The 26,528-nt window shown below is 45.6% G+C and overlaps 1 protein-coding gene across 1 annotated transcript in view; it reads left to right on the top strand.

Annotated features, from left to right (window-relative positions):
• The window catches only part of fancb (FA complementation group B), a gene marked incomplete at its 5' end in the record, with an annotated part of 72,706 nt that overhangs the window by 9,456 nt on the left and 36,722 nt on the right, over positions 1–26,528 (top strand). Inside the window, 3 exons of the mRNA XM_084311323.1 lie at positions 18,178–18,333; positions 21,225–21,317; positions 21,776–21,904. Coding sequence (XP_084167449.1) covers positions 18,178–18,333; positions 21,225–21,317; positions 21,776–21,904 — 378 coding nt within the window. The remainder of the gene's footprint in view (positions 1–18,177; positions 18,334–21,224; positions 21,318–21,775; positions 21,905–26,528) is intronic.

Genomic DNA, 26,528 nt, shown 5'->3' with positions numbered 1-26,528 from the left:
AGTGGTGTGGGTCTAACATGAGTAGTGGTGTGGGTCTAACATGAGTAGTGGTGTGGGTCTAACATGAGTAGTGGTGTGGGTCTAACATGAGTAGTGGTGTGGGTCTAACATGAGTAGTGGTGTGGGTCTAACATGAGTAGTGGTGTGGGTCTAACATGAGTAGTGGTACTGTGGGTCTAACATGAGTAGTGGTGTGGGTCTAACACGAGTAGTGGTGTGGGTCTAACACGAGTAGTGGTGTGGGTCTAACACGAGTAGTGGTGTGGGTCTAACATGAGTAGTGGTGTGGGTCTAACATGAGTAGTGGTGTGGGTCTAACATGAGTAGTGGTGTGGGTCTAACATGAGTAGTGGTGTGGGTCTAACATGAGTAGTGGTGTGGGTCTAACATGAGTAGTGGTGTGGGTCTAACATGAGTAGTGGTGTGGGTCTAACATGAGTAGTGGTGTGGGTCTAACATGAGTAGTGGTGTGGGTCTAACACGAGTAGTGGTACTGTGGGTCTAACACAAGTAGTGGTGTGGGTCTAACACGAGTAGTGGTGTGGGTCTAACATGAGTAGTGGTGTGGGTCTAACATGAGTAGTGGTGTGGGTCTAACATGAGTAGTGGTGTGGGTCTAACACGAGTAGTGGTACTGTGGGTCTAACATGAGTAGTGGTGTGGGTCTAACATGAGTAGTGGTGTGGGTCTAACATGAGTAGTGGTGTGGGTCTAACACGAGTAGTACTGTGGGTCTAACATGAGTAGTGGTGTGGGTCTAACATGAGTAGTGGTGTGGGTCTAACATGAGTAGTGGTGTGGGTCTAACATGAGTAGTGGTACTGTGGGTCTAACATGAGTAGTGGTACTGTGGGTCTAACATGAGTAGTGGTGTGGGTCTAACATGATTAGTGGTGTGGGTCTAACATGATTAGTGGTGTGGGTCTAACATGAGTAGTGGTGTGGGTCTAACATGATTAGTGGTGTGGGTCTAACATGATTAGTGGTGTGGGTCTAACATGAGTAGTGGTGTGGGTCTAACATGAGTAGTGGTGTGGGTCTACCATGAGTAGTGGTGTGGGTCTAACACAAGTAGTGGTGTGGGTCTAACATGAGTAGTGGTGTGGGTCTAACATGATTAGTGGTGTGGGTCTAACACAAGTAGTGGTGTGGGTCTAACATGAGTAGTGGTGTGGGTCTAACATGAGTAGTGGTGTGGGTCTACCATGAGTAGTGGTACTGTGGGTCTACCATGAGTAGTGGTACTGTGGGTCTAACATGAGTAGTGGTGTGGGTCTAACATGAGTAGTGGTGTGGGTCTAACATGAGTAGTGGTACTGTGGGTCTAACACGAGTAGTGGTGTGGGTCTAACATGAGTAGTGGTGTGGGTCTAACATGAGTAGTGGTGTGGGTCTACCATGAGTAGTGGTACTGTGGGTCTAACATGAGTAGTGGTGTGGGTCTAACATGAGTAGTGGTGTGGGTCTAACATGAGTAGTGGTACTGTGGGTCTAACACGAGTAGTGGTGTGGGTCTAACATGAGTAGTGGTACTGTGGGTCTAACACGAGTAGTGGTGTGGGTCTAACATGAGTAGTGGTGTGGGTCTAACATGAGTAGTGGTGTGGGTCTAACATGAGTAGTGGTGTGGGTCTAACACAAGTAGTGGTACTGTGGGTCTAACATGAGTAGTGGTGTGGGTCTAACACAAGTAGTGGTGTGGGTCTAACACAAGTAGTGGTGTGGGTCTAACATGAGTAGTGGTGTGGGTCTAACATGAGTAATGGTGTGGGTCTAACACGAGTAGTGGTGTGGGTCTAACACGAGTAGTGGTGTGCAGGGGAGGAAATTAGGCCACTTTACTCGCCAATTGCGAGTATTTTTTACGTTTGGCGAGTAATTCATGAAGAGCACTCGCCAGTCTGGCGAGTACTAGTAATTACAAAACAAAACAAAAAAATCATTCTGCAATCTGCTGATTCGCTCACTGACACAAACCGAACTCTGACTCCCCCCTTGATTCCTCCCATTTGCGCCACATAATAATCAGACCATAACCAATGAACATCATCGTTGTACAGATGCGCTCTAAGCTCCTCCAATGAACACTCGTTTTCTAGAAGATGCCGCCCATCTAGGGGAAGTGGACAGACCACTGACTGCGCGCAGACCTATAAACTCCTGCCACCGGCAGCCGGCTTGACAACGTAGACAAACTTACAAAAACACATGAGTGGATGAAAATAATTGCATGTAGAGTCGTCGCTTTCGGATATCGGTGCGGTCTGACATGGGGGCGAACAACAGCACGCGACGCGTCTCCTTCGAGTCGGATGAGAATGACAAGTCAACAACATTAGCCGGCTAGCTACCTAGCATGTAACAAGCTACCATAACGCGCATTCAACATAGTGGACTATACTGAGCGGCTTTGCTTAAATGCAGCCGAGTGACATTTTATTATTACCGGGTTTCCCAGCATATCACCACTCGCCCATATGCCCTTCACAACGGTGATGTTGTCATACTTGGCATTCAGAATACACCCGCTGAACCCCTAGCGTTGTCGATTCGGTTCCAATGTATTGTCATCTTACAGCACAAGTACAGTACAACCAGAATACATTTGGCATACAACCAGAGTGCAAATGTAACAAGTCAAGTTCAAGTTGTTTTATTTAGCTATTACATTACAGTGAAATGCTTGGTTCTTTCACTGCCCAACCCAGTATTGATTGAAAACTTTATTAACAGATTGCAGAATGGGTACAATACAGTACAGCTCAATACACACAATTGTTAAGGGGATGCAGACCAGAGAAGGACTTTAGTCTTGTTTACATCAGGGTCCCCCATTTCAGTCCTGTTTGCTTAATGCCTTGTCCACTTCCTCCACACTCCAATATGTTATGATGAATTGAAAATGGGGGACCCTGATGTAAACAAGACTAAAGTCTTTCTCTGGTATGCATCCCCTTAACAATTGTATGTATTGAACTGTACTGTACCCATTCTGCAATCTGTTAATACACTTTTCAATCAATCAATCCCTTCAACCCTGCTCCTGTCAAACCTGCTCTTTCCATTCCCTCCATGTCCCCCCTTTCTGATGAATATTTCCTGCACTTAAGAGTCAGACACACATTCCTAGTAGTTGAGCTGTGATGAATGAAAACTTTATTTAACAGATTGCAGAATGGGTACAGTACAGTACGGCTCAATACATGCAATTGTTAAGGGGATGCAGACCAGAGAAAGACTTTCGTCTTGTTTACATCAGGGTCCCCCATTTTCAATTCATTTTCAATTCATCATTCAGTATAACCTAGACCAGCCCAACCCAGCATCTTTCACTGCCCAGTTCAGCCCAACCCAGTCCAGAATAGTTCCCTCTTTCATGTTAATATGTGATTTAATGATGTAATATTTTGAAGAGTAGAGACAGTGTGATTAATTTACTATGATTGAAAATCAATTTAGACGAAGACGTACAAAGAAGTAATTATCACAATTGGCGATTTTTTTTGTCTGGTAAAAAATCTATTTGGCTGGTAAAAAAAATCAGATACCCGCCAGTTGGCTGGTAAGCCAAAAAGTTAGTTTCCTCCCCTGGTGGTGTGGGTCTAACACAAGTAGTGGTGTGGGTCTAACATGAGTAGTGGTGTGGGTCTAACATGAGTAGTGGTGTGGGTCTAACATGAGTAGTGGTGTGGGTCTAACATGAGTAGTGGTGTGGGTCTAACATGAGTAGTGGTGTGGGTCTAACATGAGTAGTGGTGTGGGTCTAACATGAGTAGTGGTGTGGGTCTAACATGAGTAGTGGTGTGGGTCTAACACGAGTAGTGGTGTGGGTCTAACACAAGTAGTGGTGTGGGTCTAACATGAGTAGTGGTGTGGGTCTAACATGAGTAGTGGTGTGGGTCTAACATGAGTAGTGGTGTGGGTCTAACACAAGTAGTGGTGTGGGTCTAACATGATTAGTGGTGTGGGTCTAACATGATTAGTGGTGTGGGTCTAACATGAGTAGTGGTGTGGGTCTAACATGATTAGTGGTGTGGGTCTAACATGATTAGTGGTGTGGGTCTAACATGAGTAGTGGTGTGGGTCTAACATGAGTAGTGGTGTGGGTCTACCATGAGTAGTGGTGTGGGTCTAACACAAGTAGTGGTGTGGGTCTAACATGAGTAGTGGTGTGGGTCTAACATGATTAGTGGTGTGGGTCTAACATGATTAGTGGTGTGGGTCTAACACAAGTAGTGGTGTGGGTCTAACATGAGTAGTGGTGTGGGTCTAACATGAGTAGTGGTGTGGGTCTACCATGAGTAGTGGTACTGTGGGTCTACCATGAGTAGTGGTACTGTGGGTCTAACATGAGTAGTGGTGTGGGTCTAACATGAGTAGTGGTGTGGGTCTAACATGAGTAGTGGTGTGGGTCTAACACAAGTAGTGGTGTGGGTCTAACATGAGTAGTGGTGTGGGTCTAACACGAGTAGTGGTGTGGGTCTAACACAAGTAGTGGTGTGGGTCTAACACAAGTAGTGGTGTGGGTCTAACACAAGTAGTGGTGTGGGTCTAACATGAGTAGTGGTGTGGGTCTAACACGAGTAGTGGTGTGGGTCTAACACGAGTAGTGGTGTGGGTCTAACATGAGTAGTGGTGTGGGTCTAACATGAGTAGTGGTGTGGGTCTAACACGAGTAGTGGTGTGGGTCTAACACGAGTAGTGGTGTGGGTCTAACACGAGTAGTGGTGTGGGTCTAACACGAGTAGTGGTGTGGGTCTAACATGAGTAGTGGTGTGGGTCTAACACAAGTAGTGGTGTGGGTCTAACACAAGTAGTGGTGTGGGTCTAACACAAGTAGTGGTGTGGGTCTAACACGAGTAGTGGTGTGGGTCTAACATGAGTAGTGGTGTGGGTCTAACACGAGTAGTGGTGTGGGTCTAACATGAGTAGTACTGTGGGTCTAACATGAGTAGTGGTGTGGGTCTAACATGAGTAGTGGTGTGGGTCTAACACGAGTAGTGGTGTGGGTCTAACACGAGTAGTGGTGTGGGTCTAACATGAGTAGTGGTGTGGGTCTAACATGAGTAGTGGTGTGGGTCTAACACAAGTAGTGGTGTGGGTCTAACATGAGTAGTGGTGTGGGTCTAACATGAGTAGTGGTGTGGGTCTAACATGAGTAGTGGTGTGGGTCTAACATGAGTAGTGGTGTGGGTCTAACACAAGTAGTGGTGTGGGTCTAACATGAGTAGTGGTGTGGGTCTAACATGAGTAGTGGTGTGGGTCTAACACGAGTAGTGGTGTGGGTCTAACATGAGTAGTGGTGTGGGTCTAACACAAGTAGTGGTGTGGGTCTAACATAAGTAGTGGTGTGGGTCTAACATGAGTAGTGGTGTGGGTCTAACACAAGTAGTGGTGTGGGTCTAACACGAGTAGTGGTACTGTGGGTCTAACATGAGTAGTGGTGTGGGTCTAACATGAGTAGTGGTGTGGGTCTAACATGAGTAGTGGTGTGGGTCTAACACGAGTAGTGGTGTGGGTCTAACATGAGTAGTGGTGTGGGTCTAACACGAGTAGTGGTACTGTGGGTCTAACATGATTAGTGGTACTGTGGGTCTAACATGAGTAGTGGTGTGGGTCTAACACAAGTAGTGGTGTGGGTCTAACACAAGTAGTGGTGTGGGTCTAACACGAGTAGTGGTGTGGGTCTAACACGAGTAGTGTTGTGGGTCTAACATGAGTAGTGGTGTGGGTCTAACATGAGTAGTGGTGTGGGTCTAACACGAGTAGTGGTGTGGGTCTAACATGATTAGTGGTGTGGGTCTAACATGAGTAGTGGTGTGGGTCTAACATGAGTAGTGGTGTGGGTCTAACACGAGTAGTGGTGTGGGTCTAACACGAGTAGTGGTGTGGGTCTAACACGAGTAGTGGTGTGGGTCTAACATGAGTAGTGGTGTGGGTCTAACACGAGTAGTGGTGTGGGTCTAACATGAGTAGTGGTGTGGGTCTAACATGAGTAGTGGTGTGGGTCTAACACGAGTAGTGGTGTGGGTCTAACACGAGTAGTACTGTGGGTCTAACACGAGTAGTGGTGTGGGTCTAACATGAGTAGTGGTGTGGGTCTAACACGAGTAGTGGTGTGGGTCTAACACGAGTAGTGGTGTGGGTCTAACATGAGTAGTGGTGTGGGTCTAACACGAGTAGTGGTGTGGGTCTAACACGAGTAGTGGTGTGGGTCTAACATGAGTAGTGGTGTGGGTCTAACACAAGTAGTGGTGTGGGTCTAACATGAGTAGTGGTGTGGGTCTAACACGAGTAGTGGTGTGGGTCTAACACGAGTAGTGGTGTGGGTCTAACACGAGTAGTGGTGTGGGTCTAACACGAGTAGTGGTGTGGGTCTAACACGAGTAGTGGTGTGGGTCTAACACGAGTAGTGGTGTGGGTCTAACATGAGTAGTGGTGTGGGTCTAACATGAGTAGTGGTGTGGGTCTAACATGAGTAGTGGTGTGGGTCTAACATGAGTAGTGGTGTGGGTCTAACATGAGTAGTGGTGTGGGTCTAACATGAGTAGTGGTGTGGGTCTAACATGAGTAGTGGTGTGGGTCTAACATGAGTAGTGGTGTGGGTCTAACATGAGTAGTGGTACTGTGGGTCTAACATGAGTAGTGGTACTGTGGGTCTAACATGAGTAGTGGTGTGGGTCTAACACGAGTAGTGGTGTGGGTCTAACACGAGTAGTGGTGTGGGTCTAACACGAGTAGTGGTGTGGGTCTAACACGAGTAGTGGTGTGGGTCTAACACGAGTAGTGGTGTGGGTCTAACATGAGTAGTGGTGTGGGTCTAACATGAGTAGTGGTGTGGGTCTAACATGAGTAGTGGTGTGGGTCTAACATGAGTAGTGGTGTGGGTCTAACATGAGTAGTGGTGTGGGTCTAACACGAGTAGTGGTACTGTGGGTCTAACACAAGTAGTGGTGTGGGTCTAACACGAGTAGTGGTGTGGGTCTAACATGAGTAGTGGTGTGGGTCTAACATGAGTAGTGGTGTGGGTCTAACATGAGTAGTGGTGTGGGTCTAACATGAGTAGTGGTGTGGGTCTAACATGAGTAGTGGTGTGGGTCTAACATGAGTAGTGGTGTGGGTCTAACACGAGTAGTACTGTGGGTCTAACATGAGTAGTGGTGTGGGTCTAACATGAGTAGTGGTGTGGGTCTAACATGAGTAGTGGTGTGGGTCTAACATGAGTAGTGGTACTGTGGGTCTAACATGAGTAGTGGTACTGTGGGTCTAACATGAGTAGTGGTGTGGGTCTAACACAAGTAGTGGTGTGGGTCTAACATGAGTAGTGGTGTGGGTCTAACACGAGTAGTGGTGTGGGTCTAACACAAGTAGTGGTACTGTGGGTCTAACATGAGTAGTGGTGTGGGTCTAACACGAGTAGTGGTGTGGGTCTAACATGAGTAGTGGTACTGTGGGTCTAACATGAGTAGTGGTGTGGGTCTAACATGAGTAGTGGTGTGGGTCTAACATGAGTAGTGGTGTGGGTCTACCATGAGTAGTGGTACTGTGGGTCTACCATGAGTAGTGGTACTGTGGGTCTAACATGAGTAGTGGTGTGGGTCTAACATGAGTAGTGGTGTGGGTCTAACATGAGTAGTGGTACTGTGGGTCTAACACGAGTAGTGGTGTGGGTCTAACATGAGTAGTGGTGTGGGTCTAACATGAGTAGTGGTGTGGGTCTACCATGAGTAGTGGTACTGTGGGTCTAACATGAGTAGTGGTGTGGGTCTAACATGAGTAGTGGTGTGGGTCTAACATGAGTAGTGGTACTGTGGGTCTAACACGAGTAGTGGTGTGGGTCTAACATGAGTAGTGGTACTGTGGGTCTAACACGAGTAGTGGTGTGGGTCTAACATGAGTAGTGGTGTGGGTCTAACATGAGTAGTGGTGTGGGTCTAACATGAGTAGTGGTGTGGGTCTAACACAAGTAGTGGTACTGTGGGTCTAACATGAGTAGTGGTGTGGGTCTAACACAAGTAGTGGTGTGGGTCTAACACAAGTAGTGGTGTGGGTCTAACATGAGTAGTGGTGTGGGTCTAACATGAGTAGTGGTGTGGGTCTAACACGAGTAGTGGTGTGGGTCTAACACGAGTAGTGGTGTGCAGGGGAGGAAATTAGGCCACTTTACTCGCCAATTGCGAGTATTTTTTACGTTTGGCGAGTAATTCATGAAGAGCACTCGCCAGTCTGGCGAGTACTAGTAATTACAAAACAAAACAAAAAAATCATTCTGCAATCTGCTGATTCGCTCACTGACACAAACCGAACTCTGACTCCCCCCTTGATTCCTCCCATTTGCGCCACATAATAATCAGACCATAACCAATGAACATCATCGTTGTACAGATGCGCTCTAAGCTCCTCCAATGAACACTCGTTTTCTAGAAGATGCCGCCCATCTAGGGGAAGTGGACAGACCACTGACTGCGCGCAGACCTATAAACTCCTGCCACCGGCAGCCGGCTTGACAACGTAGACAAACTTACAAAAACACATGAGTGGATGAAAATAATTGCATGTAGAGTCGTCGCTTTCGGATATCGGTGCGGTCTGACATGGGGGCGAACAACAGCACGCGACGCGTCTCCTTCGAGTCGGATGAGAATGACAAGTCAACAACATTAGCCGGCTAGCTACCTAGCATGTAACAAGCTACCATAACGCGCATTCAACATAGTGGACTATACTGAGCGGCTTTGCTTAAATGCAGCCGAGTGACATTTTATTATTACCGGGTTTCCCAGCATATCACCACTCGCCCATATGCCCTTCACAACGGTGATGTTGTCATACTTGGCATTCAGAATACACCCGCTGAACCCCTAGCGTTGTCGATTCGGTTCCAATGTATTGTCATCTTACAGCACAAGTACAGTACAACCAGAATACATTTGGCATACAACCAGAGTGCAAATGTAACAAGTCAAGTTCAAGTTGTTTTATTTAGCTATTACATTACAGTGAAATGCTTGGTTCTTTCACTGCCCAACCCAGTATTGATTGAAAACTTTATTAACAGATTGCAGAATGGGTACAATACAGTACAGCTCAATACACACAATTGTTAAGGGGATGCAGACCAGAGAAGGACTTTAGTCTTGTTTACATCAGGGTCCCCCATTTCAGTCCTGTTTGCTTAATGCCTTGTCCACTTCCTCCACACTCCAATATGTTATGATGAATTGAAAATGGGGGACCCTGATGTAAACAAGACTAAAGTCTTTCTCTGGTATGCATCCCCTTAACAATTGTATGTATTGAACTGTACTGTACCCATTCTGCAATCTGTTAATACACTTTTCAATCAATCAATCCCTTCAACCCTGCTCCTGTCAAACCTGCTCTTTCCATTCCCTCCATGTCCCCCCTTTCTGATGAATATTTCCTGCACTTAAGAGTCAGACACACATTCCTAGTAGTTGAGCTGTGATGAATGAAAACTTTATTTAACAGATTGCAGAATGGGTACAGTACAGTACGGCTCAATACATGCAATTGTTAAGGGGATGCAGACCAGAGAAAGACTTTCGTCTTGTTTACATCAGGGTCCCCCATTTTCAATTCATTTTCAATTCATCATTCAGTATAACCTAGACCAGCCCAACCCAGCATCTTTCACTGCCCAGTTCAGCCCAACCCAGTCCAGAATAGTTCCCTCTTTCATGTTAATATGTGATTTAATGATGTAATATTTTGAAGAGTAGAGACAGTGTGATTAATTTACTATGATTGAAAATCAATTTAGACGAAGACGTACAAAGAAGTAATTATCACAATTGGCGATTTTTTTTGTCTGGTAAAAAATCTATTTGGCTGGTAAAAAAAATCAGATACCCGCCAGTTGGCTGGTAAGCCAAAAAGTTAGTTTCCTCCCCTGGTGGTGTGGGTCTAACACAAGTAGTGGTGTGGGTCTAACATGAGTAGTGGTGTGGGTCTAACATGAGTAGTGGTGTGGGTCTAACATGAGTAGTGGTGTGGGTCTAACATGAGTAGTGGTGTGGGTCTAACATGAGTAGTGGTGTGGGTCTAACATGAGTAGTGGTGTGGGTCTAACATGAGTAGTGGTGTGGGTCTAACATGAGTAGTGGTGTGGGTCTAACACGAGTAGTGGTGTGGGTCTAACACAAGTAGTGGTGTGGGTCTAACATGAGTAGTGGTGTGGGTCTAACATGAGTAGTGGTGTGGGTCTAACATGAGTAGTGGTGTGGGTCTAACACAAGTAGTGGTGTGGGTCTAACATGATTAGTGGTGTGGGTCTAACATGATTAGTGGTGTGGGTCTAACATGAGTAGTGGTGTGGGTCTAACATGATTAGTGGTGTGGGTCTAACATGATTAGTGGTGTGGGTCTAACATGAGTAGTGGTGTGGGTCTAACATGAGTAGTGGTGTGGGTCTACCATGAGTAGTGGTGTGGGTCTAACACAAGTAGTGGTGTGGGTCTAACATGAGTAGTGGTGTGGGTCTAACATGATTAGTGGTGTGGGTCTAACATGATTAGTGGTGTGGGTCTAACACAAGTAGTGGTGTGGGTCTAACATGAGTAGTGGTGTGGGTCTAACATGAGTAGTGGTGTGGGTCTACCATGAGTAGTGGTACTGTGGGTCTACCATGAGTAGTGGTACTGTGGGTCTAACATGAGTAGTGGTGTGGGTCTAACATGAGTAGTGGTGTGGGTCTAACATGAGTAGTGGTGTGGGTCTAACACAAGTAGTGGTGTGGGTCTAACATGAGTAGTGGTGTGGGTCTAACACGAGTAGTGGTGTGGGTCTAACACAAGTAGTGGTGTGGGTCTAACACAAGTAGTGGTGTGGGTCTAACACAAGTAGTGGTGTGGGTCTAACATGAGTAGTGGTGTGGGTCTAACACGAGTAGTGGTGTGGGTCTAACACGAGTAGTGGTGTGGGTCTAACATGAGTAGTGGTGTGGGTCTAACATGAGTAGTGGTGTGGGTCTAACACGAGTAGTGGTGTGGGTCTAACACGAGTAGTGGTGTGGGTCTAACACGAGTAGTGGTGTGGGTCTAACACGAGTAGTGGTGTGGGTCTAACATGAGTAGTGGTGTGGGTCTAACACAAGTAGTGGTGTGGGTCTAACACAAGTAGTGGTGTGGGTCTAACACAAGTAGTGGTGTGGGTCTAACACGAGTAGTGGTGTGGGTCTAACATGAGTAGTGGTGTGGGTCTAACACGAGTAGTGGTGTGGGTCTAACATGAGTAGTACTGTGGGTCTAACATGAGTAGTGGTGTGGGTCTAACATGAGTAGTGGTGTGGGTCTAACACGAGTAGTGGTGTGGGTCTAACACGAGTAGTGGTGTGGGTCTAACATGAGTAGTGGTGTGGGTCTAACATGAGTAGTGGTGTGGGTCTAACACAAGTAGTGGTGTGGGTCTAACATGAGTAGTGGTGTGGGTCTAACATGAGTAGTGGTGTGGGTCTAACATGAGTAGTGGTGTGGGTCTAACATGAGTAGTGGTGTGGGTCTAACACAAGTAGTGGTGTGGGTCTAACATGAGTAGTGGTGTGGGTCTAACATGAGTAGTGGTGTGGGTCTAACACGAGTAGTGGTGTGGGTCTAACATGAGTAGTGGTGTGGGTCTAACACAAGTAGTGGTGTGGGTCTAACATAAGTAGTGGTGTGGGTCTAACATGAGTAGTGGTGTGGGTCTAACACAAGTAGTGGTGTGGGTCTAACACGAGTAGTGGTACTGTGGGTCTAACATGAGTAGTGGTGTGGGTCTAACATGAGTAGTGGTGTGGGTCTAACATGAGTAGTGGTGTGGGTCTAACACGAGTAGTGGTGTGGGTCTAACATGAGTAGTGGTGTGGGTCTAACACGAGTAGTGGTACTGTGGGTCTAACATGATTAGTGGTACTGTGGGTCTAACATGAGTAGTGGTGTGGGTCTAACACAAGTAGTGGTGTGGGTCTAACACAAGTAGTGGTGTGGGTCTAACACGAGTAGTGGTGTGGGTCTAACACGAGTAGTGTTGTGGGTCTAACATGAGTAGTGGTGTGGGTCTAACATGAGTAGTGGTGTGGGTCTAACACGAGTAGTGGTGTGGGTCTAACATGATTAGTGGTGTGGGTCTAACATGAGTAGTGGTGTGGGTCTAACATGAGTAGTGGTGTGGGTCTAACACGAGTAGTGGTGTGGGTCTAACACGAGTAGTGGTGTGGGTCTAACACGAGTAGTGGTGTGGGTCTAACATGAGTAGTGGTGTGGGTCTAACACGAGTAGTGGTGTGGGTCTAACATGAGTAGTGGTGTGGGTCTAACATGAGTAGTGGTGTGGGTCTAACACGAGTAGTGGTGTGGGTCTAACACGAGTAGTACTGTGGGTCTAACACGAGTAGTGGTGTGGGTCTAACATGAGTAGTGGTGTGGGTCTAACACGAGTAGTGGTGTGGGTCTAACACGAGTAGTGGTGTGGGTCTAACATGAGTAGTGGTGTGGGTCTAACACGAGTAGTGGTGTGGGTCTAACACGAGTAGTGGTGTGGGTCTAACATGAGTAGTGGTGTGGGTCTAACACAAGTAGTGGTGTGGGTCTAACATGAGTAGTGGTGTGGGTCTAACACGAGTAGTGGTGTGGGTCTAACACGAGTAGTGGTGTGGGTCTAACACGAGTAGTGGTGTGGGTCTAACACGAGTAGTGGTGTGGGTCTAACACGAGTAGTGGTGTGGGTCTAACACGAGTAGTGGTGTGGGTCTAACATGAGTAGTGGTGTGGGTCTAACATGAGTAGTGGTGTGGGTCTAACATGAGTAGTGGTGTGGGTCTAACATGAGTAGTGGTGTGGGTCTAACATGAGTAGTGGTGTGGGTCTAACATGAGTAGTGGTGTGGGTCTAACATGAGTAGTGGTGTGGGTCTAACATGAGTAGTGGTACTGTGGGTCTAACATGAGTAGTGGTACTGTGGGTCTAACATGAGTAGTGGTGTGGGTCTAACACGAGTAGTGGTGTGGGTCTAACACGAGTAGTGGTGTGGGTCTAACACGAGTAGTGGTGTGGGTCTAACACGAGTAGTGGTGTGGGTCTAACATGAGTAGTGGTGTGGGTCTAACATGAGTAGTGGTGTGGGTCTAACATGAGTAGTGGTGTGGGTCTAACATGAGTAGTGGTGTGGGTCTAACATGAGTAGTGGTGTGGGTCTAACACGAGTAGTGGTACTGTGGGTCTAACACAAGTAGTGGTGTGGGTCTAACACGAGTAGTGGTGTGGGTCTAACATGAGTAGTGGTGTGGGTCTAACATGAGTAGTGGTGTGGGTCTAACATGAGTAGTGGTGTGGGTCTAACATGAGTAGTGGTGTGGGTCTAACATGAGTAGTGGTGTGGGTCTAACATGAGTAGTGGTGTGGGTCTAACATGAGTAGTGGTGTGGGTCTAACACGAGTAGTACTGTGGGTCTAACATGAGTAGTGGTGTGGGTCTAACATGAGTAGTGGTGTGGGTCTAACATGAGTAGTGGTGTGGGTCTAACATGAGTAGTGGTACTGTGGGTCTAACATGAGTAGTGGTACTGTGGGTCTAACATGAGTAGTGGTGTGGGTCTAACACAAGTAGTGGTGTGGGTCTAACATGAGTAGTGGTGTGGGTCTAACACGAGTAGTGGTGTGGGTCTAACACAAGTAGTGGTACTGTGGGTCTAACATGAGTAGTGGTGTGGGTCTAACACGAGTAGTGGTGTGGGTCTAACATGAGTAGTGGTACTGTGGGTCTAACATGAGTAGTGGTGTGGGTCTAACATGAGTAGTGGTGTGGGTCTAACATGAGTAGTGGTGTGGGTCTAACATGAGTAGTGGTACTGTGGGTCTAACATGAGTAGTGGTGTGGGTCTAACATGAGTAGTGGTGTGGGTCTAACATGAGTAGTGGTGTGGGTCTAACATGAGTAGTGGTGTGGGTCTAACACAAGTAGTGGTGTGGGTCTAACATGAGTAGTACTGTGGGTCTAACATGAGTAGTGGTGTGGGTCTAACATGAGTAGTGGTGTGGGTCTAACACAAGTAGTGGTGTGGGTCTAACATGAGTAGTGGTGTGGGTCTAACATGAGTAGTGGTGTGGGTCTAACACGAGTAGTGGTGTGGGTCTAACACGAGTAGTGGTGTGGGTCTAACACAAGTAGTGGTGTGGGTCTAACACAAGTAGTGGTGTGGGTCTAACATGAGTAGTGGTGTGGGTCTAACACGAGTAGTGGTGTGGGTCTAACACGAGTAGTGGTGTGGGTCTAACATGAGTAGTGGTGTGGGTCTAACATGAGTAGTGGTGTGGGTCTAACATGAGTAGTGGTGTGGGTCTAACATGAGTAGTGGTGTGGGTCTAACATGAGTAGTGGTACTGTGGGTCTAACACAAGTAGTGGTGTGGGTCTAACATGAGTAGTGGTGTGGGTCTAACACAAGTAGTGGTGTGGGTCTAACATGAGTAGTGGTGTGGGTCTAACATGAGTAGTGGTGTGGGTCTAACATGAGTAGTGGTGTGGGTCTAACATGAGTAGTACTGTGGGTCTAACATGAGTAGTGGTGTGGGTCTAACATGAGTAGTGGTGTGGGTCTAACATGAGTAGTGGTGTGGGTCTAACATGAGTAGTGGTGTGGGTCTAACATGAGTAGTGGTGTGGGTCTAACACGAGTAGTGGTGTGGGTCTAACATGAGTAGTGGTGTGGGTCTAACACAAGTAGTGGTGTGGGTCTAACACGAGTAGTGGTGTGGGTCTAACATGAGTAGTGGTGTGGGTCTAACACGAGTAGTGGTGTGGGTCTAACATGAGTAGTGGTGTGGGTCTAACACAAGTAGTGGTGTGGGTCTACCATGAGTAGTGGTACTGTGGGTCTAACATGAGTAGTGGTGTGGGTCTAACACAAGTAGTGGTGTGGGTCTAACATGAGTAGTGGTACTGTGGGTCTAACACGAGTAGTGGTGTGGGTCTAACATGAGTAGTGGTGTGGGTCTAACACGAGTAGTGGTGTGGGTCTAACACGAGTAGTGGTGTGGGTCTAACACAAGTAGTGGTGTGGGTCTAACACAAGTAGTGGTGTGGGTCTAACATGAGTAGTGGTGTGGGTCTAACATGAGTAGTGGTGTGGGTCTAACATGAGTAGTGGTGTGGGTCTAACACAAGTAGTGGTACTGTGGGTCTAACATGATTAGTGGTGTGGGTCTAACATGAGTAGTGGTGTGGGTCTAACATGAGTAGTGGTGTGGGTCTAACACAAGTAGTGGTGTGGGTCTAACATGAGTAGTGGTGTGGGTCTAACATGAGTAGTGGTGTGGGTCTAACACGAGTAGTGGTGTGGGTCTAACATGAGTAGTGGTACTGTGGGTCTAACATGAGTAGTGGTACTGTGGGTCTAACATGAGTAGTGGTGTGGGTCTAACATGAGTAGTGGTGTGGGTCTAACATGAGTAGTGGTGTGGGTCTAACATGAGTAGTGGTGTGGGTCTAACACGAGTAGTGGTGTGGGTCTAACACAAGTAGTGGTGTGGGTCTAACACAAGTAGTGGTGTGGGTCTAACATGAGTAGTGGTACTGTGGGTCTAACATGAGTAGTGGTGTGGGTCTAACATGAGTAGTGGTGTGGGTCTAACACGAGTAGTGGTACTGTGGGTCTAACATGAGTAGTGGTACTGTGGGTCTAACATGAGTAGTGGTGTGGGTCTAACATGAGTAGTGGTGTGGGTCTAACATGAGTAGTGGTGTGGGTCTAACATGAGTAGTGGTGTGGGTCTAACACGAGTAGTGGTGTGGGTCTAACACAAGTAGTGGTGTGGGTCTAACACAAGTAGTGGTGTGGGTCTAACATGAGTAGTGGTACTGTGGGTCTAACATGAGTAGTGGTGTGGGTCTAACACGAGTAGTGGTGTGGGTCTAACACGAGTAGTACTGTGGGTCTAACATGAGTAGTGGTGTGGGTCTAACATGAGTAGTGGTGTGGGTCTAACATGAGTAGTGGTGTGGGTCTAACATGAGTAGTGGTGTGGGTCTAACATGAGTAGTGGTGTGGGTCTAACATGAGTAGTGGTGTGGGTCTAACATGAGTAGTGGTGTGGGTCTAACACGAGTAGTGGTGTGGGTCTAACACAAGTAGTGGTACTGTGGGTCTAACATGAGTAGTGGTGTGGGTCTAACACGAGTAGTGGTGTGGGTCTAACATGAGTAGTGGTACTGTGGGTCTAACATGAGTAGTGGTGTGGGTCTAACATGAGTAGTGGTACTGTGGGTCTAACATGAGTAGTGGTGTGGGTCTAACATGAGTAGTGGTGTGGGTCTAACATGAGTAGTGGTGTGGGTCTAACACGAGTAGTGGTGTGGGTCTAACATGAGTAGTGGTGTGGGTCTAACATGAGTAGTGGTGTGGGTCTAACATGAGTAGTGGTGTGGGTCTAACACGAGTAGTGGTGTGGGTCTAACATGAGTAGTGGTACTGTGGGTCTAACATGAGTAGTGGTACTGTGGGTCTAACACAAGTAGTGGTGTGGGTCTAACATGAGTAGTGGTGTGGGTCTAACACAAGTAGTGGTGTGGGTCTAACATGAGTAGTACTGTGGGTCTAACATGAGTAGTGGTGTGGGTCTAACATGAGTAGTGGTGTGGGTCTAACATGAGTAGTGGTGTGGGTCTAACACAAGTAGTGGTGTGGGTCTAACATGAGTAGTGGTGTGGGTCTAACATGAGTAGTGGTGTGGGTCTAACATGAGTAGTGGTGTGGGTCTAACACAAGTAGTGGTGTGGGTCTAACATGAGTAGTGGTGTGGGTCTAACATGAGTAGTGGTGTGGGTCTAACACAAGTAGTGGTGTGGGTCTAACACGAGTAGTGGTGTGGGTCTAACACAAGTAGTGGTGTGGGTCTAACACAAGTAGTGGTGTGGGTCTAACATGAGTAGTGGTGTGGGTCTAACACGAGTAGTGGTGTGGGTCTAACATGAGTAGTGGTGTGGGTCTAACATGAGTAGTGGTGTGGGTCTAACACGAGTAGTGGTGTGGGTCTAACACAAGTAGTGGTGTGGGTCTAACACAAGTAGTGGTGTGGGTCTAACACAAGTAGTGGTGTGGGTCTAACATGAGTAGTGGTGTGGGTCTAACATGAGTAGTGGTGTGGGTCTAACATGAGTAGTGGTGTGGGTCTAACACAAGTAGTGGTGTGGGTCTAACACAAGTAGTGGTGTGGGTCTAACACAAGTAGTGGTGTGGGTCTAACATGAGTAGTGGTGTGGGTCTAACATGAGTAGTGGTGTGGGTCTAACACGAGTAGTGGTGTGGGTCTAACATGAGTAGTGGTGTGGGTCTAACACGAGTAGTGGTGTGGGTCTAACATGAGTAGTGGTGTGGGTCTAACACGAGTAGTGGTGTGGGTCTAACATGAGTAGTGGTGTGGGTCTAACATGAGTAGTGGTGTGGGTCTAACATGAGTAGTGGTGTGGGTCTAACATGAGTAGTGGTGTGGGTCTAACACGAGTAGTGGTGTGGGTCTAACACGAGTAGTGGTGTGGGTCTAACATGAGTAGTGGTGTGGGTCTAACATGAGTAGTGGTGTGGGTCTAACATGAGTAGTGGTGTGGGTCTAACATGAGTAGTGGTGTGGGTCTAACACGAGTAGTGGTGTGGGTCTAACACGAGTAGTGGTGTGGGTCTAACATGAGTAGTGGTGTGGGTCTAACACGAGTAGTGGTGTGGGTCTAACACGAGTAGTGGTGTGGGTCTAACACGAGTAGTGGTGTGGGTCTAACACGAGTAGTGGTGTGGGTCTAACACGAGTAGTGGTGTGGGTCTAACACGAGTAGTGGTGTGGGTCTAACACGAGTAGTGGTGTGGGTCTAACACGAGTAGTGGTGTGGGTCTAACACGAGTAGTGGTGTGGGTCTAACACGAGTAGTGGTGTGGGTCTAACACGAGTAGTGGTGTGGGTCTAACATGAGTAGTGGTGTGGGTCTAACACGAGTAGTGGTGTGGGTCTAACACGAGTAGTGGTGTGGGTCTAACACGAGTAGTGGTGTGGGTCTAACATGAGTAGTGGTGTGGGTCTAACACGAGTAGTGGTGTGGGTCTAACACGAGTAGTGGTGTGGGTCTAACACGAGTAGTGGTGTATCCCTAATCAGCCATTAATTAGCCACTGGATGTTTCATTGTGTCCCCCAGGTAGCCGGGTGCTGGTCCGGTGTGAGATCTCTCCACGTGGACGACTTCTTGGGCTGTGGAACAGACCAGATGCTGCTGGTCTTTGAGGATCAGCCTGGGACTGTACAGCAGTTGGATCATTTCCTCCTCACAGACTTATGTGGTGCTACATACTCCGTAAGACATGGGTTATACTACTGAGGCAATGACACGTGTACACATAACAGGTTCTTAGGTCATTTGTGGTAGGGGTGTCGTCACGTCTAATCGATTGAATCGAATAACTTGATTACAAAGAACGAATCTGCATTAATGCTTCGAAACATTTAATTGGTGGCGGTTAAATGTCTGATGGAAATACTGAGAAGAATTTCATTCAGAAGCACTAAAACTGTATAAATAAATGCTCTAAAAATATATTTTTTTAAAGTGCATGCTTTAGCTCGATTTCAGTTTGCATTCTTGGGGAAAATAAAACAAAATGGAATACAGTACATTTGAATGTTAATGTTAAACTTTATAGTTAAAAAAAATAGTTTTTTAGATGCACCGATCGATAAAATAATCGTTGGATGAACAATTAATTTAAATAATTTCAGTAGCAGCTCATGCATAATAACACTGCTGAGGTACATAGCAGGGTTTCCCTCTGGTTTCGTAGGTTATTTGTGGTGGTGGCAGGCAATGATGGGCGACATGTACATTCAAGCAGTAGAAAGGACTACAAGCAAGACGACACATCATTATTGTACTGTTGTATCAGTTTGGGGACTCTATTTCTGGTGGGCCGCCACAAAAGGATCAAAGTCAACACTATGGGAAACACTGCATGATTATACTATGATGCACCAATGCTACTTTTTCTCAGTGACTGCACACTTTACTATATTATAAATATACATATAGCTGATACAGAGTATCGATACAGTTCATTAGTTTGACTGAGCAGTATACAGGCATTAAAGCGTTCCGTCTTGAGACGGATTTCTGTCAATTTGATTACCGGTTTATATAATCATTTGATTTATATTTAAAAAAAAAATTATATAAAGTTTGCCAATAGGGATCTATCAGTAGTATTGGCAGTGGTAGTAGTCGTAATAGCAATCCAGTCTATTTTTTTTATTTTCTAAAAAATAAACTAGTTCAACACAGGTAACCACTTTTGCTTAATTTCTTTGATGGCTCAAATGTATGCTCTAGTGTCCAATCGATTTTGTGTTTTGAGCACAACGTTCATCATAGATCTAGCCTCTTAATTTTGCTCTCAAAGTGCACCAGATTGATGCATTTAACTTTAAAACTTAAAAAAAAAAAAAAAAAAGCTAAAAAAGAAGCTAGCCACAAGACTTGCATTCACGCTCTCCAGCACACAGCCTCCCTGCCTGGCACAACAACCACAACAGTAGGGTCTATAGTCACAGTCAGGACAGTAGGCTCTACAAGTAGGCTCCCTTAACACATTGAGTGCCACGCCCCTTCCGGGAAGTGACCACTTCCGTGCCGCCCATTAACCCATGTAAACGTAGTTGTAGTTTGTAGAACTAAACCTATATTTTATAATATCGCTATGGGTCTAATAACGCCCTCGAGTCTCATTGAGCTACTTCTGGTCAACGTGCAAAAAAATGATTATTTTTTCATCTGTACATTTCCGTTTGATACCGTTTTGAATATGAACATAGTCCAGCCGCTTCTGAGCAATTCCAGGGAAAAGACACGAAAACAGCGTTTTTGTGTAATTCAATAAACACGTTGTCATTTTTCGCCTGATTATCGGATCTTCCTGAAATCAACGCTAGATCATCACTATTATCCTTTGTGGTGCACGCATGCAATGTGGTTTAGACCGGCGCGCCCCCCCCCCCCCCCCCCCCTCCTGCACCCCAACGGCAGAACAACCAGACACATAAACACATATAGCTTCAATCGCAGTAGAAATAAATATCAGCTTTCATATATAGTGTCCTTACCTGGTCTCTGAAGTAATGCAAAAAAAAAGAATCCAATAATCTCATTGCCATTCCAGTTATCCACAGCGATCGTCCCTCCGACATTATTGGGCATTGCTCTTCAACGGGCGGGCGGGGTCAGTTGTCCAAGCCATCCCTATAAGTGTGTGTTTTGCCGGAGTGTTTAGGACCCGCCCCCACGCCGCAGCTCGGTATAGAAAATAAACGAACCCATTTCTAACCGGGTGCATTACTGGCCGAAGGCGTTAGAGGGCGGTATAATACCGTCTGCCAGCTTAGACACACTCAGAACAGTATGCACAAGGTGTCCCGCTGAATTATGAATGGATATAGATAATAAAATAAATACCGTGACAGAAACGTAGATCTACGTTTCCGGCACTCAACGATCGGATGACAGAACCGTAGATCTATGTGAACGGCACTCAAAGTGTTAAAACGCTAACACTATTAAAAAAAAAAATACAGTGGAGGTTAAAATAAGAATATGATTTGGCCTGAAAAAAAGTTCAGTCAGGAGATTTTTTTTGCTTTAATCCCCGAGTATAGATTACTGTAGATTAGATCCAAATGTATTGTCATCGTACAGCACAAGTACAGTACAATGGAAAGAAGTTGGCATCTAACCAGACTACAAGGAAATGGTAAAGTGCATAACAATATACAGTGTATCAAGTGATTAGACACACTACTGAATAAATGTGCTAATCTGATGTATGTACAGTATTATTATGTACAGTGATAGACAGTACATTAAGTATGAATACACTATGGTAGTAAGTAAGCCATACTGGCCAGTGGTATGACTAATAAGAGTAGTTATGGGTATATATACAGATATAGACATAGTATATACAGCGTGTACAGTGCACAGAGTGGGTTATATAGACATAGAACATTAGTTTGGGGTCATTAGACGAGCATGATTGAGGGAGAGATTTCAAATCCTTTTTATGTATGAAAAATACCTTTCTAACCATGTTACCCTGATATTGGATTAGGATTAGTCAAGGCTAGCCCTACGGCAATATACAGAAAAACTGACAAAAGAAAGTACCTTAAGTATATATTCCCCCCCCCCCCCCCCCCCTTCAGCATGGGCTGAAGAGCGGAGGAGAACAGAAGACGGCCGTTCCTGCTCAGGAGAACTACATGCTCACTCTTCAGGCTCTAGAGTCCAGATTACAGGTAGACGTGGGAGCCTTCTACCATATACTGTACACGGGTAGACGTCTACAATTGACCCATCTTAAGCCCTGCCCTCTTTTATTGATCCTCCAATCACAACTGTACCTTTTTAAACTTTAAACTGTTGTAATTGGAGGATCAAGAAAAGAGGGCTCGGCTTGAGACGGGGTCAATAGTGGCATTGTCGGCACGCCGTCGTCATTGATCTGAGGATGTTTTTCATGTTAGCTATTGGGCTAAATCATCACTATCGTTATTGTTTCATGTTGTCTTATCAGTGAACTCGTGATGTTATTCTTACAAGATGAATCGCCATTATAAATGACATGGAATGCACTCAAACAAAATAGATCAATCAAACATCGATTTAAATGGACCCGTCAGTCAACCTGTATTGTAATCTTCTCAATGTGCACAGTATGAGTCATATTTGATGTAATGTGTTAATGTGTATGTAGAGTGGCCTGGGCTCCCTCCAGGTGCTGCAGAGAGATGTGAGGGTGAAGGAGAGGGTTCTTCTACAGTCAGTCCAAGCCCTCACTGATATGGTCGCGGGAAAACAGCCTGTTCTCACCCAGTATGGGCAGGTACTGTAAGTTACCAATCTCTTAATTTTTTTTTCATGCAACAATGTGTAAATCTTTCTGTTAAAGTTCTGGAATGCATACAGAACAAATGCTGATTACCGTTGTCGGTACCAGATATATTCAGCCTGGCGGATCGGCTCGGGATCCGTTCTTCAGTTGAGTCACGTTTGCACCTGGGCTGTGAACCCTTGTGCCAGTTTAACACAAAGTGATTAAGGCTGAGACTATATGGCATTTGGAAGAATCAATAAATCGGGACCAAATTATCGATAAATATTGATATTTTTATTAGTATACTTTTTTTTTAATAAAAAAATTATATTTAAACAACTAATTTGTTTGTTTTTCAGCAATTCTTTGTTGTTGCCACCATCTTTAGTGTTACAGATTTCCCCATTCAAAACTACCACAGTGATCCTTCTCATTGTATAGTCGGTGGTGTGATGGAGGACTGCACTGCATATTGAATGCACAGTGCAGATTCAACTGAATTTACATGAAATAACTAAAACATGACACAAGACCTAGTATTTTAGTATAGTATCTATCAAATAAATTATATATATATATTTCTTTATTATGCAAATATCTATGTGACACCACTTATCGATATCACGCAGTTATCGATATATCGTTAAGTGGTCTCAGCCTTAACTCATTCAGCGCCAGTCACGAGTAAAGTCAGGTTAACTTGCCAACCATTCAGCGCCAAACATGAGTTTAGTCTGGTTTTAATCGTTATTTCTTTTATTAGCTATATCCATACATTTTTCATCCATCCAGCCTGATGTTATCATTGGGAATGGGTCTGAGCTCGCAAAAGGGCAAATACCGCCGCCTACGCCTTCCAGCCGGTATTGCACTCTATTAGAAATGGTGTAGTTTCTTTTCTGGGCCGATCTGAGCCGTGCGGGCAGGGTTTAAATACTTCGGCGGGACTAGCGTTTACAACGTTACATCTGCGATGCTGGCCCCCCCCCCCCCCCCCTTCATATGCAATGCCGGGCAATGTGGGACGGACCTCCACGAGCAGTATTTGGAATGGCGATCAGATAATTGGATTATTTCTTTTGCATTACATCAGAGACCAGGTAAGGACTCTATATATAAAATCTTGCGTTGATCTGATATTTCTTTCTACCCCAATCGAAGCTGTCTGTGTGTGTGGCTGTTTACCGTTGAGTGCAGGAGGTGGTGGGGGGAGTGTATGCACGAGGAAGGATAATAATGATGATCTAGTGTTGATTTCAGGAAGATTCGATAATCGGGCGGAAAATGACAACGTGTTTAGTAGGGGTGGAACGGTTAACAAAATCTACGGTTCGGTTCGTATCACGATTTGGTTTCGCGGTTTTCGGTTCGGTTCGATACGTTTTTTTCTTTTTTTTAATGTAACACTCCAAAAATACCATATACATCAGCATAAGATATATATATATATATATATATAGCCTAAAGATAATTCAACTTTTCAGTTATTCTCAAGGACGTAGTCATGCAAAAACTGAAAGAATGAGGCAGTTTGACATCAGGCACATTATTTTGACAGTGACGGTTAGAGCTAGGAGAGAGAGGGGAGGCATTGCTGATTTAAACATTGTTACAACCCCAGTATGTCTAGGGGAAGGGGTGAATAACATAAAAGATGATTGTGTTGTAATTAGTGATAAATGAACCAAAGGATAAATAATTCAATGCCCACAACAAGTTTAGTTTAAAGAAAGTAATATATTGTGCCTTTTATATATACAAACAAAACAGACTAATAGACAATGACAATGGTGGATTTGATACACACAACCAAAGGGGAAAGGGGGGGGGGAGAAGGGAAAAGGAGCTTGAATGATGCCAAAGGAATAAACTAAGTAAAACAAAACACAACTACCTCAGTAAGGAATATCTTGTCTACCTATATACAAACACAAAAGTCAAATAAAACCTACTACTCACTACCTACACTGACTAACCAAACGTTATGTTCAAAACCTACAATGGGGGGCATCACTCCTTACCTAGTGTGTCTAGACAATAATACCACTACGTGTAGCACCAAGTGTGTTGGGCCCCTTACCTGCTCCAATTCCCAACCCACACACACACACATACACGTGTACCAAGTTGGCTAAATATCAGAATCAAACATTTAACCAACAGCATAGAGACAAAAAGAAGGGGGGGAAACAGGAAGTGCCACATGGGTTTTAAAACAAGAGGAGGGCTTCCGATTGGTCAACTGCTGATTTGCTTGATGGCTGGGATGACTGGCTGGTTTCCAATTAGTGTCCTGATGAAGGACAGGAACCTGGATCAGAGTATAGCAGGTGGAGGGAGTGGGAGAGAGAGAGAGAGAGAGAAAGAGAGAGAGAGAGAGAGAGAGAGAGAAGGAGAGAGAGAGAAAGAGAAAGAGAGAGAAAGGGGGGGCCACAAAAGTACAAACAACAGCCACATGCTGGAACGTAACACCCCCGTACACAAAAACAAACCCATTACCCAAAAAATAAAAAGAGTGCGGTTGGTACAACAACCACTCGGGTCGATTATGACGATTCGACAGCAACCGGGAACCAGTCGACTGCTAACGAAAAAATGAGTCGACAGAAACAGAACGAGTCGACAGAAACAGGGAACGAGTCGACGGCAAACGGAACAAGTCGACAGCAACAGAGAACGAGTTGACGGCAACAGAGAACGAGTTGACGGCAACAGAAAACGAGTCGACAGAAACAGAGAACGAGTCGACAGCAACAGAGAACTAGTCAGCGGCAACAGAAAACTAGTCAGCGGCAACAGAAAACTAGTCAGCGGCAACAGATAACGAGTCGACAGCAACAGAAAAAGAAAGGTAACCCAAACAGTAGACACTGGAGCAAACACACTATTGTTTAGTGGTTTGTCATGAACATCATCAGTAACACCAGAAGCAATCACCTGAACTGAAGCAACAGAGGTGGTTGCTTTTCCCTCTACCTCCTCTGGCTGAGGGTTCCCGCTAAGGTGATACAACTTCAACATGTTAACATGGCAAACACGAGTCTTGCGCTTGCGGTCAGGGGTACTTATCAAAAGGCCTACAACCTTTTCACGAGTCACAGGTAACTGAGGAATACAGCCACTCTTGGTCTGGTCTGTAGAGTTTGGGTGACCTTTGGTCTCTTCCAGTGGTGGGCACCTGGAGACATCAGGGCTAACAGTTAGAATATCATCACTAACAAACAAGGATGTTAGCACAGAGTCAGCCAGATTAACCACATCACCCATTTCTTCCCCTTTTCGTAACTGAGCGTGGATGTCCACGCAGGCAGGGAAGGCCTCAGGGAATAACTGACCAAGGTCTAACACAGGACACTGTTCTGGCTGATCCAATACTTCTAGCACTGGCATCACTTTTCCTCCAGCTATGTCATTACCCATAATGAAGGCAACACCTTCGATTGGCAATGCATGACGCACAGCAATATCAAAGAACCCAGAAGCCAAAGCTGACTGGACGTGGACCTTATGCAATGGCACAGGAATGAAACCCATTTCAATTCCCTGCACTATAACACTAGAGCCACAGGACGTTTGGTCAGAAAAGGGCAGAACGTTAGCAAGCAGGAAGGACTGCTTAGCACCAGTATCCCTTAGGATATGAACAGACTTCTGATCACTCGGATTTCCAGTGAGCGAAATTAACCCATCAAAAATGAATGGCTTAAAACTAGGATCCGGTTCGGTGGGCTGACCTGAGGCAGACGGCCTAATTATCTTAACAAAGCCTACCCCTTTTGTCTGGCATGAACTCTGACCTTGCTGTTGTTTACGTTTAAGAATGTGGCAGTCAGCGATGAGATGCCCAGTCTTATGGCAGTAATAACATTCACGGTCGGTTTTTGAGTGGGCAGGTGGCAGTGTCATGTGGATTGATTGCGACACAGGGCCTTCAGGAAGTGACCCTGCAAACCTATCACTACGGGATGGTGTAAAGACAGTTTTGTGAATAAGCGTGAACTCATCCGCAAACACTGCAGCCTGTGACAAAGAAGTTACCTTCTGCTCATTTAAGTAGACCACAATGCGTTCAGACAAAGGAATAAACTAAGTAAAACAAAACACAACTAACTCAGTAAGGAATATCTTGTCTACCTATATACAAACACAAAGGTCAAATAAAACCTACTACTCACTACCTACACTGACTAACCAAACGTTATGTTCAAAACCTACAATGAGTGGCATCACTCCTTACCTAGTGTGTCTAGACAATAATACCACTACGTGTAGCACCAAGTGTATTGGGCCCTTACCTGCTCCAATTCCCAACCCACACACACACATACACGTGTACCAAGTTGGCTAAATATATCAGAATCAAACATTTAACCAACAGCATAGAGACAAAAAGAAGGGGGGGAAACAGGAAGTGCCACATGGGTTTTAAAACAAGAGGAGGGCTTCCGATTGGTCAACTGGTGATTTGCTTGATGGCTGGGATGACTGGCTGGTTTCCAATTAGTGTCCTGATGAAGGACAGGAACCTGGATCAGAGTATAGCAGGTGGAGGGAGTGGGAGAGAGAGAGAGAGAGAGAAAGAGAGAGAGAAAGAGAGAAAGGGGGGGGGCACAAAAGTACAAACAACAGCCAC

This window comes from Notolepis coatsorum, assembly GCF_963971535.1.
Source record: "Notolepis coatsorum genome assembly, chromosome: 3".
Lineage (NCBI taxonomy): Eukaryota > Metazoa > Chordata > Actinopteri > Aulopiformes > Paralepididae > Notolepis > Notolepis coatsorum.
Note: the sequence above shows the minus strand (reverse complement) of the source record. Positions and strands in the feature narration are given on the sequence as shown.